Below are 16960 nucleotides of genomic sequence, written 5' to 3'. Positions count from 1 at the left end.
TTGGCATAACTGGGTATGATCTTTCAAAATTAATTCTCATAAAATAAACTTCTTTGTGAACAGAATTTCCAGGACAGGTATTCTTTATTTCTTTCTGCTGGAAGTCTTCAGCATACTGCAGGCACTATAGGAACAGGCTGTTAATCACAGTCCTGTTTAAATAGTAAAACATAATAAATGCAAGGCTATAGTCTGCCTCTTCCCTATGTCAACATTTCCCTTCACAGTGCTCTTCAAGAACAAACAGAACATCATTTCTAGACTTTTAATTTCTCCAGAAGGCAGGCAGTTGAAGAGCTGTGAGCAACTGCATGGAGGAATACAGTAGCTAGTATTTCCAAATAACAAAAATTAGTCCATCTGAGCCTTAGCTGTCAAGCAAGCTTTATCCATTTAATTAGGTAACGCTGAGTTTTGAAAATTACAGGAGGTGGCTAAAGGTCATGTTTTCAGTACTCAAAGCCTAACTCTTTGGAGTAAATAAACTTGAAGACAAACTTCACCGCTTTAGGAGTTTCTTTATCTAATTTATATACACATATTCTGTCCAAACTGACAAATGAAACAGTGAAATTCTGGTGTATTTTGACACAGGTCAAAGTGGTTTTGCAGCCTGTGAATCTGTAATTGAAGTTGGCAACAATCTCCTACCTCCTCCCTTTACTGCTTATGTCATTCCACTCACTTCACACCAGTGGGCCCAGGACTCTGCACGGGCAACAAGCTGACACCCATTGTGATGCTCCTTCCACAACTAAACCCAGCTCTGAATAGGAAGGGCTAGTTTTATCCTTACCTTTTGCAAAGCATTGGCAATTCTGAGTGTCCTAAAAGAGAAGAGTGAGTGTAGAGTGAGAGAGGAAACCAATGCAAGCAGTCTTTCATCTCAGTATGCTACCTACCAGCTGCTACCTACCTGGTTTCTGTTATTTCCCCTAGTTGCTTTGATCAGCGCTGATGCCAGCACCAGGCCCAGCCACTGCTGTGACACTTGAAAAGATGCATGAGCTAAAAGTTCATGTGCATTTATCTTGGAGCCTCACTGAATACAATAAAGCTTGAGTACGTTGCCTTTAAGATGGGTCTAGAGAAGTTCGCCAAAAATAATGTGCTGTACAACTTCTACCACTATCAAGAAGTCTCGGTAAAACGCAACAGTAGTTTTTACCGGTGAGGAACCTTTCCCTGCACCAGTGTATTTCAAGCAGCGTGTGAGAAATCTCAGAACTCCAATGGTTACCAAGCCTTTCCTCATCACCGCCGTCAGCCACAGCTGGGGTCTGCTCCTTTGCCGCCACCGTGGGTACCGACATGCCAGGCGCGGTACTACCCGCAGCTCAACCCGCAGCCGTCTCAACCCTGGCGGCTCCCCCAACCTCGCCCCTCGGCGTCGGCAGCTGGGGAGGGAGGAGGCCCGCGGCGCCCCGTGCGTGCGGCCGCCAGTCACGTGGCTGGCGGGGCCGACGGTCGCGAAAGGCTGAGGCGGCGCAGGCAGCAGCATGGCGGCGACGCTGGGCGGCCTGGGCCTCCTGCAAGGCCGAGTTAGGCTGGCAGCCGCAGCCGCCGCGACCTCCTCCCTCGGCCGGACTGGCCGCCGGGCGACGGTGCAGGGGGGCGCCGCCGCCGCCGCTCTCCCCTCGGCCGGGAGGAGCTACGGTTCCGATGTGAAGGAAGAGGAGGAGCTGCGGGTCCGGTACCTGGACGACGAACACAAAGGTAAGGAGGAGGAGGCTCTGGTGGCCAGCGAGCGGGCAGCCTTCTCCCGCTGCCTAGGCTGGGGCAGCGCCCGGCTACTGGGCCAGGGTGACCCCTGCGCGCCGCCTCGGCTGTACACGGGGGAGGAGAAGGAGGTCTTGGGGGGAGCTGCCCAGCGACGAGGGGCGGGAAGAGAACTGCAGCTCCTCCTCCTCCTCACCCGGTGGCTTCGTCGCAGGGTTCTGGAAACTGGGCATGGCATGCTGCAGAACTGGGTCAGCTTGGTCTTTCTTGGATTTTGTTTTATAGTACTACGCAGCATATACTGTATGTGCGAGGTGCACCTTTCAGAGTTGGAGTCTGTCGGCTATTTTAATGGGAAAAAAATAAGTTTAGCAGGAAACTGCTGCAATCCTCCTGCTTCCCATGCCTGTTCTGTGCTTGTATGCAGGGGCAGACAGGGACACAGGAATTGTATGGACTCTGTTCTGGGCAGCATGGCTTCAGCACTTGCTCATTTTCTGCATCTTTCCTTGTAACTAGCTCACCTTTCCTCTTCCTTTTGCTGTCAGCTGATGCTGACTGTGTTCTATGTTGTACCAACAGTCTTGTTTTAACGTACCTAATTAAAGAAAAGGCATGCTCCAGACTGATTTGGAGCCTATTTATCACAACACAGACACTGTGTACCACTTTTTCTGGTTTTCTTTTCACCAGATTTTGGAAGCATTCTTCCATTGTAGTTGTATCACCTTTTTTGGTATTTTGTCACTTCTGTCGCATTTGGGTACGGCAGGGTTAGGAATGGTAGAGAAACAGTAAGTGCAAGCCCTGTTCCTGAGAATTTATATTTAGAGCCATGGCGTTACACCTACTTTTATGGAGTGGGCCTTGGTGAGGGTGGAGATCTATTCATCTGTATCACTTGAATCTCGTTATGTGGCTTAGTATGTCTTGGAATACTTGTATATTGAGATGTACAACTCACTTTATGTCTTTCATCATGTTAGATTGGTTATTTCAGACTTGCTGCAAATTCAGGCAAATGTGTAAGTTAAGTATGCATCTGTCTAGATTCATATAGATAGATAGATACATAAACCCATAGAATTTTAGTGTGTTGCATAGAAGATTATTAATTTTTGAAGGATAACAGGTTCTGCTTTTATCTGAAGCCAGGCTTTTCTGACTCTGTTAAGGGTCAGTGAAACTCATGGTTTAGTCATTGCTCTGCTTCTAACTCTTCCCAATTAAATCCAAGACATTCTTTTTCATATTTTCTTACCCATCTGTGGAACTCAGAATTCAACATCTATTTTGATCTTTTAAGGTTATTTTAAATAGAGGAAGATCTTGGTAGGAGCAAAGAAGAGCTTGTGAAGTGTTGGAGGAGTGTTTTTTGCTGCTTTGTTTTGTACCCTTTCAACAAGTGGTAGAAGATACTTGAGTGCTACCTAAGATCATTGTTTTTATTTCTGCTATTACACAAGAAGAAATAGAATTAGGTACTGCATTACAGCTTTTGCATCAGCTAGAAATCATTGCTTTTGCAATGTTATGAAGATGTTTTGTGCTTTATATCTGCTCTAGAATACAGAGTATATTGCTCAGTGTTTATGATGTGGCTACTTTAAAGTTTGATTGTGCAGATAACTGAAGAATTTGTTAAAGAAAAATTGCTTAGAGAGATGAAGTTTTATATCAACATGCCACCTGTTTTTATTTTTCCTGTTGAAAATGTATATTTTACCTTTTTTTTTTTTTTTCTTTCTCAGACTTTACATCTTTGCTAAATGTGGCATTAAAATTCCCCCAAAACATGGAGATAGCATTTGGAGTGCTAAATTAGCTGTGACTATCATAAAGAAGGATTCAATTAATGTATTTTTAATGCATGGATTTTCTTCAGGGAAAGGTATTTTCTTTGGCATTGCCCTTCAGAAGGACACAGAAATAAATAGTGTTGATTAATAAAGGATAAAGGCAAGTGTCTAGAAATAAGCCAGAAGCAAACAAGTGTCATATGCTTCCTTTAGTAGCACAAATAGATGACCATGTTTTGGTGAAAGAAACATGTCTTTGCTTCCTCCCTGTGCTACTGCACACCCTTCTCACCTTGTGTATTTACCTGCTTACAGTACCCAATTACCCCTGCTGCTTTCGGACACAAAGTCAGTTTAAATCCCTGTGGCCTTCACTGCTCATCTCTTTTTTCCACTAGTTCATGTTCGAGAGTTACCCAAGTGGGACCTTGGTGCTGTTGCCTCATCATATTCTTCCATTACATGCTCTTGACTTCAAGGAGGAATAGACCCTGTCTCTCTGACTACCTTTGATGGAACACACAGACTCACACTGTGGTTGTGCTCTTGTCCATGCCTAGTCTTCATGTGCTATTTGGAGAAGGATGTATCTTCCAGGGACTTTTACAGCTGAGGATGCAGGGAAAGTAGGAAATCTTCAGTAAATGCCTCACATAGGGGCAGATATCTTGTGGCTTTAGGCAAATATTTCTTTAGGCAAAGTTGCAAATTGTTCTATGTCATAACACTTTCATGTGATACGCTTGTGGGAAGCTGTTAAACTGAAGTAAAAAGGGTAGTTATTGACATTTAAACTCAAGACTTCACAGCTTCCAAATTTGAACAGAACTATAATACAAAAGATCTGAGATTTGTGAACATTGTAGTTGTGAAATGCCTGTGTATTCTGAACGTGTGGCAACTGGTGAAGCTTTTAGTATAATTTTCCTATGAATATAAGTGAATGTCAGTGCATTAGTATTTTTTTAATTAAATGCATATCATTAACATTATTTGACATTTTGATTGATATCACTAAGGCTGAAATATATTGCAACTATTGGACATTTAGCAACTTTTAGCCAAGTTGCATTAATGATTCCATTCAACATTTTAATGCATTTAGGGATTCTGCTCTTGAAGTTATAGATGGAATTAGAACAAATATCTCTTGTCGTGGCTCAAGTGTTACAGTATCACTTGCAGCGAAGTGATACAAATATTTGCAACATTTAGATTTTACTCAAGAATGAGTCTTTGTGTTGATAGTTGCAGCTGGTTCTAGTTCAGTCTGAGTACGTAAAGCAGTGTATGTAGAATGGGCAGAGCAAACATGGTCTTGGTTGAAGCTGGCTGTTTAGAGGTTGAAGACTGATTGTTTGATGATAAGTTGGGGAAGCTTTGTTTTGTTCTCGTTAAATAAATCAAGGTTGAGCAGATGAAATACACTAAATTAAGCAGTGCAGGAAGGATTTTAAAGTGATGTTTAGAGATAAAAACATGCTGTTTTTGAAAAATGCTGCCTAGTATACATCTGTATGATTTAGCACTTAAATAGTTCTTCATAAGATGATCAGTAGATCAACAGACTCACCACAGATTCTTGTTTTGCTTAAGAAGCTGTTCTAGAATAATAAACATCTAAGTCAACTTGTATTCCATGGTTTATCTGAATAGTTAAGTGAGACAAGTTTAAAACTAACTGAACTTTCTTTGATCCTCCCTCCATTTTTCAGTCCATAATTCATATTTATGTGTATACAAAGAAATGTATTTCCATAAGTACTTTTTATACAGATGTAAGGAATCATTTTAACTCTTGACATATACACTAATACAAACATAAAGACAGGATTTATTTGTGAGTAACCATTTAAATATATTTCCACCAAACACTGAGGATCAGTATTTTTTGAAAATTAAAAATTACCAGGTAAAACAGATAAAAAAAAAAATCATTATTTAAAGTAAGATTTCCTGTGTGCTGATATAAACCACTGTTAAATGATGATCTAATCACTTCACTTAAGAGGGTCCACCCTGTTTTGTACAGCATAGAAAGAAATTATCTTCGCTCTCAGCAGTTTTATATGTGATACATAATGATAAATAATGATATTTTTCCTATCACTTTTAAAATGTAAGAACATTTCAGTATCAACTATTTCTATCCAAGTTCCAAATTTATTGTACATTACAAAATGAGGATGTTTCTGGGAGTTTAGAGGTATCTTGAAGCTCTTTTGTATATATCTGTCTCTTCTCCCAGGCAACCAGTACCAGAAAAAGAGGACACAGTCTCAGGCTGCACCAGGGGAGGTTTAGCCTGGAGGTTAGGAGGAAATTTTGCACAGAGAGAGTGATTGCCCATTGGAATGGGCTGCCCAAGGAGGTGGTGGAGTCACCATCATTGGAAGTGTTCAGGAGGAAACTTGATAGGGTTCTTGGTTGCATGGTTTAGTTGGTTGGGTGGTGTTGGATGATAGGTTGGACACGATGATCTTGAAGGTCTCTTCCAACCTGGTCTATTCTATTCTAATTCTATTCTATTCTATCTCATCTCTTGTGCATGCATGTGACCATACCTGCAGGAGGAAGAAAAGGAAGGAGAGTGCACATAGCTTAGTCCTTTGGCAAGCCTGAAATAAGAGAATCAGTATGTGCTGAAATGACAAGAGAGAGTTTATGAGGTCCAGATTTGTGCAAAGCTGAGTGGTGAAGCAGTAAATACTTGTGCAAATACTGAGTTTCTGAAATATCTTTTTCTGTCTTGTAGATTAATGGCAATACTGTTGGCATTTTCCTTTGGGATGGCAAACTCCTTTTCTGTTTTTCATTTCTCGTCCTGTCCTAGTTTTTAGTTTTTAACCCCTTACCCCTGCATTCTCCAAATGGGAAAAGAAAAAGAAAAAAAAAAAAAAAAGACTACACCAGGGCTGGACCTGTCAAATAGGACTCTGTGCAGCTGTATAGATTTCAGTTAATTGTACTATTTTCAGGAAGTAATTGTCTGAAAGATTTCTGTAGACTTTGTAAACTTAGACATCACCAAGATAAACTTTACAGAATTTTCCTATTTGATAATCATGACATTAAAACCAATGCACATGTCATCAGGCATTGAGACTATTGATCTCTAACTGCACAAAGGGAGCTGTAAATACATGATTTGAGTTTTGTACCAGGCACTGAGTGCAGATTTTTCGGTTCAGGGAAGAATTTTACTTTGACTTCTATTATTTTTAAAGAAAAGTTCAATTTCCCATTGGTAGCATTCTTACTGCATTTGTGACTTCCTTTTTACCTGTATCAGAATTGCTAGTATCAGCTGTGATTGCACTTCTTCCTTTACAAAGCCTCTGAGGGCAGGCTATCTAAATATGGAAATATGTGCTTTAAAATTGAGTACCATTCCTGACTGTATGTCAGGGCTTCACTTACAGTCATACAATTTGTGCATGCAATTGTGTAATTACATGTTTGCCTTTTGGAACCACTATAACCACTATACCCATGTGAAGGCGTTAGGGCCATATTTTCATTCTTAAAATCAATATAATTTCTGTTGAACACTGGATTTTTTATTGCTGGAAAATGCAAGTCAGTTTCTTTGAGGAACTCAGTAGCTCAGTGATTACACTAGCTTTCTAGTTTGGTGGTGGGTTTTTTTAAATTTTTTTTTTTCCAGAGCTCCATTCTTTTGCTGTTATTTCAGAACAATAATTTACATATATATTTGTGTGTACATGTGTATAATATGTATTTTACTACTTCATAATAATGATACAACTTCTTTTCCCTTCCAGGAATTGTGGTGCTTGGATTAAACAGACCTCATGCCAAGAATGCACTTAATAAAAATGTCATAAAAATGGTAAGTGGAAAGAATAGTTTTTAGCATAAAGGTGAAATATTGGAGTTAAGCACTTTACAAAGTGTTTGGTTATTTCCCTTCCTCCTTTTCTCTGTAGATGTCAAAAGCTGTGGATGCTTTGAAATCTGATAAGAAAGTACGAACTGTTATATTCCGGAGTGAAGTCCCAGGAATATTCTGTGCTGGTATGCAAACTTAGTTTTCCTGAGAAGCTGGAAATCTGTATCTGATACTGCATAAAAAAAGCCCAGATTCCAAGGAAACATGTCTTCTATTTGTATTTATCTCAGTGGCAGACAAAACATTTTGGTGCGATTTTCCTCAATTTCTAACAAGAACCAAACATCTTGTTTTATTCTTTCTGTGTCATAAAGTATTTCAAAATGTGTAATAGATTATTCACGGTAGTGGAAATTTATTTAATTGAGCTTCTAGAGTGCTTCTCATGTACTTCTGAGTGTGGACCAAATAATGCTAGAGGCCATATGAAGAGGCTGTATAGAAGGCTAGATAAAAATTGTATTTTAGACATAATTAAAAGTTGCTTTTAATAAGAAACATCTTAAAATTAGTTATGAATGTGACTGAAAAAAAACAAAACCAAAAATCTCACACCTCAACCCACATATCAAGCAATACATGTATTTGTCAAAGCACTTAGGAAATCAAAAGCTCTCAACTACCAAACACTGGGAAACATAATTTGTAAGCATGTGAAAATCAATTGAAGAATCTATGTCTTTTGTGCGTGTCAAGTGAATAGTCTCTAATTTTCAGATCTCCTGTCCGGTTCTTACTTCATTCAAATTTATTTTAAATCTGTTGGGAACTGAAGATGGAAGTAAGTTCATTTCTTCTTTCTGATACAAAAAGAAGAGAGATCTGTTCTAAAATACTTTGTGATCATTTATGCAGTCATTAAGCTTGCTGGCTACATACAGCATGGCTAATTCCATTTAAAATGCAAAATATTTTTTGCAATTTTTGTATTTGCAGCACCTAAATACTTTTAGCTGAGTTTAAAATTACTTTTTTTTATTTTTTTCCTTCTAGTAAGTCTGTTTTCACCCAGAAATTTTGTTGTTCATAAGACTTAAGAAAAAATAAGTCTTGAAAAAAGGGAGTGACCAATTCAGCATTTAGCAATACATATAAATAGGTTAAAGATGTGTATTTAATCTAAAGATTGTATCTTGTTTTAAAACAAGATTTAAACATCAATTACTAAAAGAATTGTCAGGAAAAGTTTAAAAGCTGTGGGTTTTAAGCTAACAGAGAATGCAGCATCAGAGCCATGCGTGCAAATGAGATTTCAAGTTAGGTGTTACATAGTTGACATAAAAACCACAATGGCTGTTAATTGAGATTAGTGGTGTTTTACTTAACTAATTTTTTTATTTAACATTCATGAATTTCATAATAGTGTTCTACAGGAAATAGGAGAGCATAAATACTGCTTTTGAGGGGTAGTATCTCAGATTTGCTATTAATATTGTATTTATGAACTCCAAGTACTACTTCTGTGTTCTTGGTTAGCTGACTGTGCAGAGCTGTTTTAGTACTAGGATTTAATGTAGTCTTATTTGTCTGATAATAAAAAAATGAACTCGGAGTATGCATACAGAGCTAATAGGAAGAGAAATTAGCCCTGTAGAGCAGGGTATGAGAGATGAGGCCTGGATAGCTGTATCAGCTTAGGACAAGGAGTATAGTTAGGATGCATACCAGGTGTAATTAAAAAATAGGGTGACAAATAAAAGGAGGGTTCTATGAAAAGAAACTCCTGCAGCTGAACCAGTGACATAAAGAATGTACCAATGGTGGTAACTGAGGGTGAACCAGATCAGAGTTTGTCAATGCATATAGGTGTTCAAGAGGAGATTGGTCGTGGCACTTGGTGCCATGGTCTAGTCGTGGGTCTGTCGAGACAGGTTGGACTAGATGATCCTTGGGGTCTCTTCCAACCTTAGTTATACTGTGATACTGTGATAAGCAGAAAGAACTCAGTGGCTGGCTGGCTGGTGTCTGTAGATAACTTTAAGGGATGTCTGTAAGGAGAATGAAACTAGAGAAAATACAGTGGGACATGGAGAAAAAAAGGTAACAACCTAGGGAAGTAAGATGAAGGGAGGAAAATGCTGGATGTAGCAAGGCATTTTCCAGAGGGAACTTACTCATGAAATTCAGTAGACCAAAAGAAAGTGTTCTCAAACATTAAAGGATAATGTGTTGTTTAAAGAACAGGATCAGCTTGTGAAATGTTGTCACACTTTCTTGTGCATTATAATACAATTCAGTTAGGCTGAACTTTGAATGTTTCTTTTTTGTATTTCCTTAATTATGTTTTCTTGCTTGCATGTGTGGGAATGTATGCTTTTAAAAATACTTCTTTTATTATGATTTTTTTGGAACATCATCTGATACTTTGCAGACTGCAGATTGAGAAATTTTGTCCGAGAATGTAATTTCCTTTTATGTGTGGAATGAAATCCAAGATCCTTAAATCTTGCCATTCCTCAGCTATCAACAAAAATCTGTAAAAGCCACAAGCCAAGTGTTTTGTTTCCTTCTAAGGGCTAGTCCACAAAACATGAGATCTAACTGTTTTTCACAAAATGACAGTGTGGGTGATTAAGTGATTTAAACTCTGTTGCTGATTGATAAGGGTTTCAGTATAATTATAAATTCTGGAATTTTCACACAGTGAAATGGGAGGAAAAATATGAAGGAATTTTATAAAAGAAGTGCCAGCAGTTGTATCCTTTTCATTTCTGCATAAGTACTAGCTTTGAATCTTTTACTGCTGTTTTCTTAGTATCTTCCTTCTTAAGCTCTATACATCCATGAGTGTAGAAAATTCCCTATTGATGCTCTAGCGCTGATGAAAAGACACATCTAGAATTCAGAGAAGAGCTTGGCTGAGGTTAAGAGTGCATTATGTATATGAGGGGTTCTTCTGTTTCAATCACAAGTGCTTTGGCACTGAGTGATGTCTTGGCCCTTTTCTTGCTCTGTCTAAAACCAGGTAAATAAAATACTGACCTGGAGTGAACATGTATGGCTAGTCCTGACCTATGTAAGCCTATGCTGTGTGCCTGCCCAATTCTGTAGCCAAGGCAGGTGAGTCTGTGTAGGAGTCTTTGTATTTCCTGGCAGTGTCCCAGCCCCTAGGAAGGTACAGTCTGTGCCTGGATTAAGGCATATGTCCCATGGGTAAAAAAGTCTGTGATGGAGTAATTAAGAGCTGTACTGTGTTTGCATAAGGGACTGAATTACATTCACATAGGCAGTTTGAATAGCTTCATTCTTAATTATTAATGTAATTTTAACATACATATATTAGTGATGTTGCCCAGGTAGTTTTGTGAGCAGATTTTTCAGGATATTTCATCTTCAGAAAATTTCTGGAAGTGCAGCTGTGTTCATTGGACTGTTGGGATATACAGTGCTGGGAGGAAGGGAGGAAGGACTGTGTGCAAGTTGTTGCAGAACCTTATTTTAGAGTAGCAGTGTATCTTTATACAATCTTGCAGCTTCTTTTGATCTTAACTACTTGAGGTCTGAAAGAAAGTACAAATAGAATGTATTGCCCAAGAGCTACTGTTGTGGTTTTCACATAGAGTTTATAATCTTTGTGGTCTAAAGATTTGAACAACCTAATTTTGCATCTTAATGCTTTTGTTGTTCAGTTTCTTAAGGCATTGTAGAAAAGGCAAAATAACATATAAATAACTTTCAATTGCTGCAGAATTTTGCATTTGGAAATGTTGTTTTGGCAGGTTTAAGCCTGCTGCATGATTCCAAGCCTTTTCTCTCTCCTCCTTTTCCTCCTCCCTCTTTTCATCCTCTCCCTTTTCTCCCTTACTCCTTTTCCCCTTCCCCACTTTGAAGTGTGATGTGAAATGAGGATTATATTTTGCATTTATAAATGGGGGGGATGTTCAAGATCCAGTAATCTTTTAAAACAGTTTTCTTTGTTGATGATTACAGTAACTCAAGAAATAGACTCATTTTTTATTATTTTCTTTCCACATTTCCACGTGCAGTTCCTTGGGCTATAGTTTCCCTCAGGACCTTCATGTTCCTCCAGCCCTCTTTTCCTGTCCTATCAGGAAGGCACTTGTATGTGTTTTACAAAACACCTATTCCTCATTTGTTTCTGTTTTAGGCAAAATCTTGCTGCAAACAGCCATGGTACCCTTCAGAGTAGTTACTAATTTATTTTCCTTCTTCTGGTGCCTGATATAGTGGTGTGAGCATTAACTTGTGTTTAAGAGCTCAGATGGTAGCAAGAAACTGAGAAATCCTCCCCCTGCCCCTGAAGAGACTGGAGGTAAATCTACCAAAAAATAATCTGCACACTCTGAACACGGATGCAACCTGAGCTTGTTAGATTGTTTTAGAAGCACCTCCAATTCATTCCTTTTGTTCTTTATCCTGGCAGCACCCACTTTTATCTTATTTGCTGGTTTCATGCACTGAAACGCTACGCAAAATGTGTGACTAGGCATAAGTTTGTCTTCCCATCACCCACCCTACCTTAATGGCTAAGATTTGGAAGTAGGAGAAGTAAATTTTTTAACTATATGTATATATATATATACATCAATAACACGGAGGGTTTACAAGCGTAAGGAATAAGGATGAATAGGAAAATATACAAGACCAAATTTGGATGGCCTTGTATCTCCCTTGATGTATGTGGATTTCAGTCCTTTAGAGAAGAGTGGATGTGGCAGGGAGAAGATCAGGCCCAACCATGAGGCAGAACCAGGAGGCCAGCAGCAGTTGTGGGTCTTTTCGAACAGATGAGGCAGGAGCAAAGAAAAAGATGGCCACCATGCCCTCCCCTTTATGGTCTTGCTGCACAGGAAGTGGGAGTGGAACAGATCAACTTAAACTGGGGAAACCCTTCCTCTTGGGTGGGGGAAGCCAAGTCCACCTGGATCAGGATTCTTTTGTCCCCTGGGGGAAGCAGGGCTCTCACAACTCTCTCTCCCCAGAATTGGTGTAACCCAGCATACCTGACCAAACCTCTCAGTGCAGTCAGATGATTTCTCTTCTGAAAGTCTGCACGTAAGTTGTCAGTTTCCCTGCATCCATTAAGCTTTTGTTGATAAGCAAAAAATATTCTGCCATCTCATGTGGGAGAATGAAATGCTCTGATTCCCTGAAGGAGCAGATCAGTTCTGAAATTCTTATTGCATGTGAGGATCAGAAAGAGGGCTTTTGAGGGCAGGAAAGTCTTAACTTCTTGAGGGTTCTTTTCAATGTCTGTGTATAGAGTATAATTGTGAAGAATGGACTCTTTCAGTATTGCTTCTCCAAACTGAATTGCAGCAATTGAGGTAAAGGTTGTGCAACTGATGAATTATTTGCTTTGTATATGTGTGCACAATGAATGAGGGGATTGATGCAATTTTTAGTTGACAGATTCTGAGAAATCTTGTTCTTTGATGACCTTACTTCAGAAGACTTTAAGACATGTAAGAATATAAATAGATAACTTGCTTTGTGTTGTAGCTGGCTTTCAAGACAATTTGAAAAGTTGGGGTATTAGAGCTCTCTAAAAGGCTTTGACCTGAAAGTCACAGCAGCCTGGCCAAAAAAGCCGCCTCTTGGAAAAGCAGAAGTAGTCTTTCTGCCAGCAGAAATTCATTGTTTGAGCCTGTGGCTTGAGTAAAACCAACACAGATGCTTTTCCTGTTGGCATAACTTGTCTACATCAGAATTTTGTTTCCAGCATAGCTGAATTCGCTCTATGGTGTGCAGTTCCCGCCTGCCATTTCCAGCTGGTATAGTTTTTGTGGCAGAAATTTGTGAAGTAGACAAGCCTGGTAGAGGAGATCCTTAAAGGCTTCTTCATTTTTAAGCTTTTGATTAAATACTTGACCTACTCCTGTTTTTGTAGATCTAGCAAGAATCAGTAGGGAAGTATTCCTGTGGATGTAGTCTCCTTTTTCTGTCCAGGCTCTCTTAAAAGGAGAGTTTATTTCCCTAGGGCTTATTTTGGTCCTCTAGATTGCAGCTGCTGCAGAAGAACTGAGAAGAATGCATGTATTACTCCACTGTTCCTTCTGAGGATTCAGATCAGACGTGAAAGTATTTTTCTGTCTTTGAATATCTTTGTTTCTGTACATGTATTTAATTTTCTAAGATAAATGTAGCCAGGTTCTTTCCACTGTTTTTCATTCCAGGTGCTGATGACGGTTTGATTTCAGACTGATGGTAGCTTCTGGTAGGTCATTAGGTCCAGTGACTGTTGCAGTTGTATTACAGCAATATGAATTTTGTTAAGGTTGTTTGACTGTGTTACAGCTCTGTTTTGTGAGTGCTTATATAATAATCAGTATTTGAAGTCTTCAGCTTGCATTTTTCCAGCACTGGTTATTGTATTTTTTTATTCTGTTTTCCTGAAAGAGATAATAGTTGTCCCAATTTTCTAGAGTATGTGTGAACAACTGAGACAAAAAAACGAGTGCAGTTAGGATTGCAATTGGATCTTCTAAGTTTTCAGGAAAATAAATAATAGAAAGTCTGGTTTATATGTCTTTCCTTTGGAAGTACCTCAGTCAGGTAGCTTCAGTCCTTCCCTAACTTCTACAGTGAGGTGGCATGTTGGATTTCAGGAGAAATACCTGTGGATTTGAGGGCTAGAAAAATTTGTCTTTAATAAGTTTTTTCTTGGTCTTACATATGGCAGATCTGCTGTGTTCCTAATTGATCACTTAAATTACTATGGTGTTGAAATATAGTTCAAATAAGTTCAGCATGTTATTTGATGCATGTTGTTCTGTTCATGTTTACCTTAACCTTGTGGCTAAAGTTGAACAAGGTCCTGGGAAATGAGCACATAAAAATTGCTTGTTAATGCAGCACATGGTGACACAGTAAATAGCTGCATGCTTCATTTGCGCTGCAAGAATAAGTGTACATTCACTTTGCAGCTGCAGAAGAAATAAAAGTGGGAAGTCCCCATGAAGTTTTTCAATAACAATATGTTAGTTTTGTTTGTCTCCAAAAGAGTGATCTATTCCTCTTGAGGAGGTAGCCTCAAGGAATGGGATAAGAAGTTGAGTGGGACTGTCAACAAAAGTACTGTCCTTTAAGTTAGCTCTAATTGGCTATAAAACTTTCATCTGTGAATCACTTGTCTGCTTTCTCATTGGTGTAATGGGTTGGGGCAGATCCCCTCCCCACCACAGGCAGAAATAACAACTCAGGCAAACTGATTGCAAAAGTGATAGAAAGTTTAAATAGGAAAACAACAATAAACAACAATGAAAGTTTTACAGAGAACCACAAGCACCGTGACAAAGAGAGAGATCCCAGAACATACCCAAGAACATCCCATCCCCACCTGGGGGTACACCCAACCCCCCCCCCCCCCCCCCCCCCCGGCTCTTTCCTCTTTCCTCCCCCCCCAACCCAGCCTTGGGCCTGGGCAGGCCCAAGGGAGGCAGCTCATGCCATTTTACCTAGGCAGCAGCAGGGGATGAAAGAGGAAGTGAAGACCCCGCATGGACCTTTTATAGGGGAGCAGGGCATTATGGGAATGGAATATCTGGTTCCTGTGACCACCCCCTGGGCTGGGCCCACCCCTTGGGACCTCCCAGGTGTGGCCTGTGCAGTGGCATCTGGGCCAGCACCCAGCCTAAACCACCACAATTGGTGATTGCAATGCTTAAACCAGTGTATTGGGTTTATATGCCAAGGGTAAGCTGAGCCTGTCAGTGACTCTGGTGGCACCTCTACGATAACATATATAAGAAGCAGTGAAATACCATGTGTGGCAGCTGCAAGAGAGAGTGAGAAAAAAATAAGAGAGAACCAGCTCTGCAGACACCAGGGTCAGTAAGGAGGAGGTAGGTGAAGTTCTCTAACTGGTGTAGAGATTCCTTTGCAGCCCCAGGAGTGGACCACAGCAAGGCAGATTGTCCCCCTGCAGCTCATGGAGGACAGCTCTGAAGAAGATATCCACACAGCAGCCCGTGGAGAACCCTGAGGTGATACAGGTGGACATGTCCTGAGGAATGCTGCAGCTCATGAGGAGTCCTATGAAGAGAGGCTGAGGGAGCTGGGGTTGCTTAGTCTTGAGGAGGCTCAGGGGAGACCTTGCTGTCTACAACAACCTGAAGGGAGGTTGTAGCCAGGTGGGGGGTTGGTCTCCTCTCCCAGGCAGCCAGAACCAGAACAAGAGGATACAGTCTCAAGCTGCACCAGGGGAGATTTAGGCTGGATGTTAGGAAGAAGTTCTTCATGGGAAGAGTGACTGGCCATTGGAATGGGCTGCCCAGGGAGATGGTGGAGTCACCATCACTGGAGGTGCTTAGGAAGAGACTGGATGAGGCACTTGGTGCCATGGTTTAGTTGATTAGATAGTGTTGGATGATAGGTTGGACTCGATTTTGAAGGTCTCTTCCAACCTGGTTAATTTCTATTCTATTCTATTCTATTCTATTCTATTCTATTCTATTCTATTCTATTCTATTCTATTCTATTCTATTCTATTCTATTCTATTCTATTCTATTCTATTCGTAAGGTCTGACCAAACCTGGGCCTGTGAAGAGTAGACTATGCAGGAGCAAATTTTTCTGATTTGGAAGGACTGTACTCTGTGGAATGAACCCATGCTGAGGCAGTTCTTGTACTGTACCTTGGGAAGGACCCATGTTAGAGCAGTTTGTGAACAAGTCTCCCATGGGAGGGACCCTGTGCTGGAATAACAGAAAAGTGTGAGAAGGAGGGAGTGGTGAAGTGGTCTTACTGCAACCCCCATTCCCCTTCCCCATCCTTTTATGTACTGCTCCAGCCGTGAAAGAGGTAGAAGAATTAGTAATTAAGTTGAATCAGGAAATAAGGAAGAGTGAGGGAAGATGGTTTTAGTTTTAGTTTTGTTTTTGTTTCTCACTATCTGACTTCTATTTTTAATTACCAACAAATTAGATTTATCATTTCTTAACTTGAGTCTGTTTTGTCCATAGTGGTCTTCCTTTGTCTTGAGCTTTTTCATTATGTTTTCTCCCCGTCTCACTGAGTGACTTGGAAGGCACCTGGCTGCCAGCCAAAATTAATCCACCACATTCACTTACTATGGATTTTCAAAGTAAGGCTGAGGCAAAACCTGTATCTTGATGTACTATGAAACTAAGGATGGACTGGTCATACAAAGTGTCAGAGAAACTTGTGTAGAAAACTAGCTAAATAAAGGTAGTCAGGAAACTTTCCAGCTGAGTGAAGTAGTGACTGGTACTGTGTAATTAGTGCTGTAGAAACCTAAAGTGGATTAACTTCAGCCCAAGAGACTAGATCTGTAACTTCGTGGTTGTTTCTTCCATCCCTTACTTGAGATGCAAAATTCTTTTAATCAGTCTTGTGCAGGGTATCTGTTTAGATGTCTTTCTTTTCGTGCATTGTAAACAGTTGCTTATGAGATAGTGTGTCACTCTCCTCTTGTTTTTAGGCTCTTTAATTACAACTGTAGTTACTCCTTTAGTGCCAGGAACAATTTATAAAGACATTTGATTTCTGCTTCATCCTTCTGCTGATTGGAGACTCTTCAAATTGAAAGTACTTCCAGCCACAGTG

General features: G+C 40.0%; 1 protein-coding gene across 1 annotated transcript in view; it reads left to right on the top strand.

Annotated features, from left to right (window-relative positions):
• Positions 1-1481: 1481 nt before the first annotated feature.
• AUH (AU RNA binding methylglutaconyl-CoA hydratase) overlaps positions 1482-16960 on the top strand; it is a gene marked incomplete at its 5' end in the record, with an annotated part of 122163 nt that continues 106684 nt past the window's right edge. The window contains 3 exons of the mRNA XM_054177758.1: positions 1482-1716; positions 7304-7371; positions 7469-7556. Of these exons, the coding sequence (XP_054033733.1) occupies positions 1482-1716; positions 7304-7371; positions 7469-7556 (391 nt within the window). The remainder of the gene's footprint in view (positions 1717-7303; positions 7372-7468; positions 7557-16960) is intronic.

Source organism: Dryobates pubescens, chromosome Z, assembly GCF_014839835.1.
Source record: "Dryobates pubescens isolate bDryPub1 chromosome Z, bDryPub1.pri, whole genome shotgun sequence".
NCBI lineage: Eukaryota > Metazoa > Chordata > Aves > Piciformes > Picidae > Dryobates > Dryobates pubescens.
This window is presented reverse-complemented; position numbering and strand designations above follow the sequence as displayed.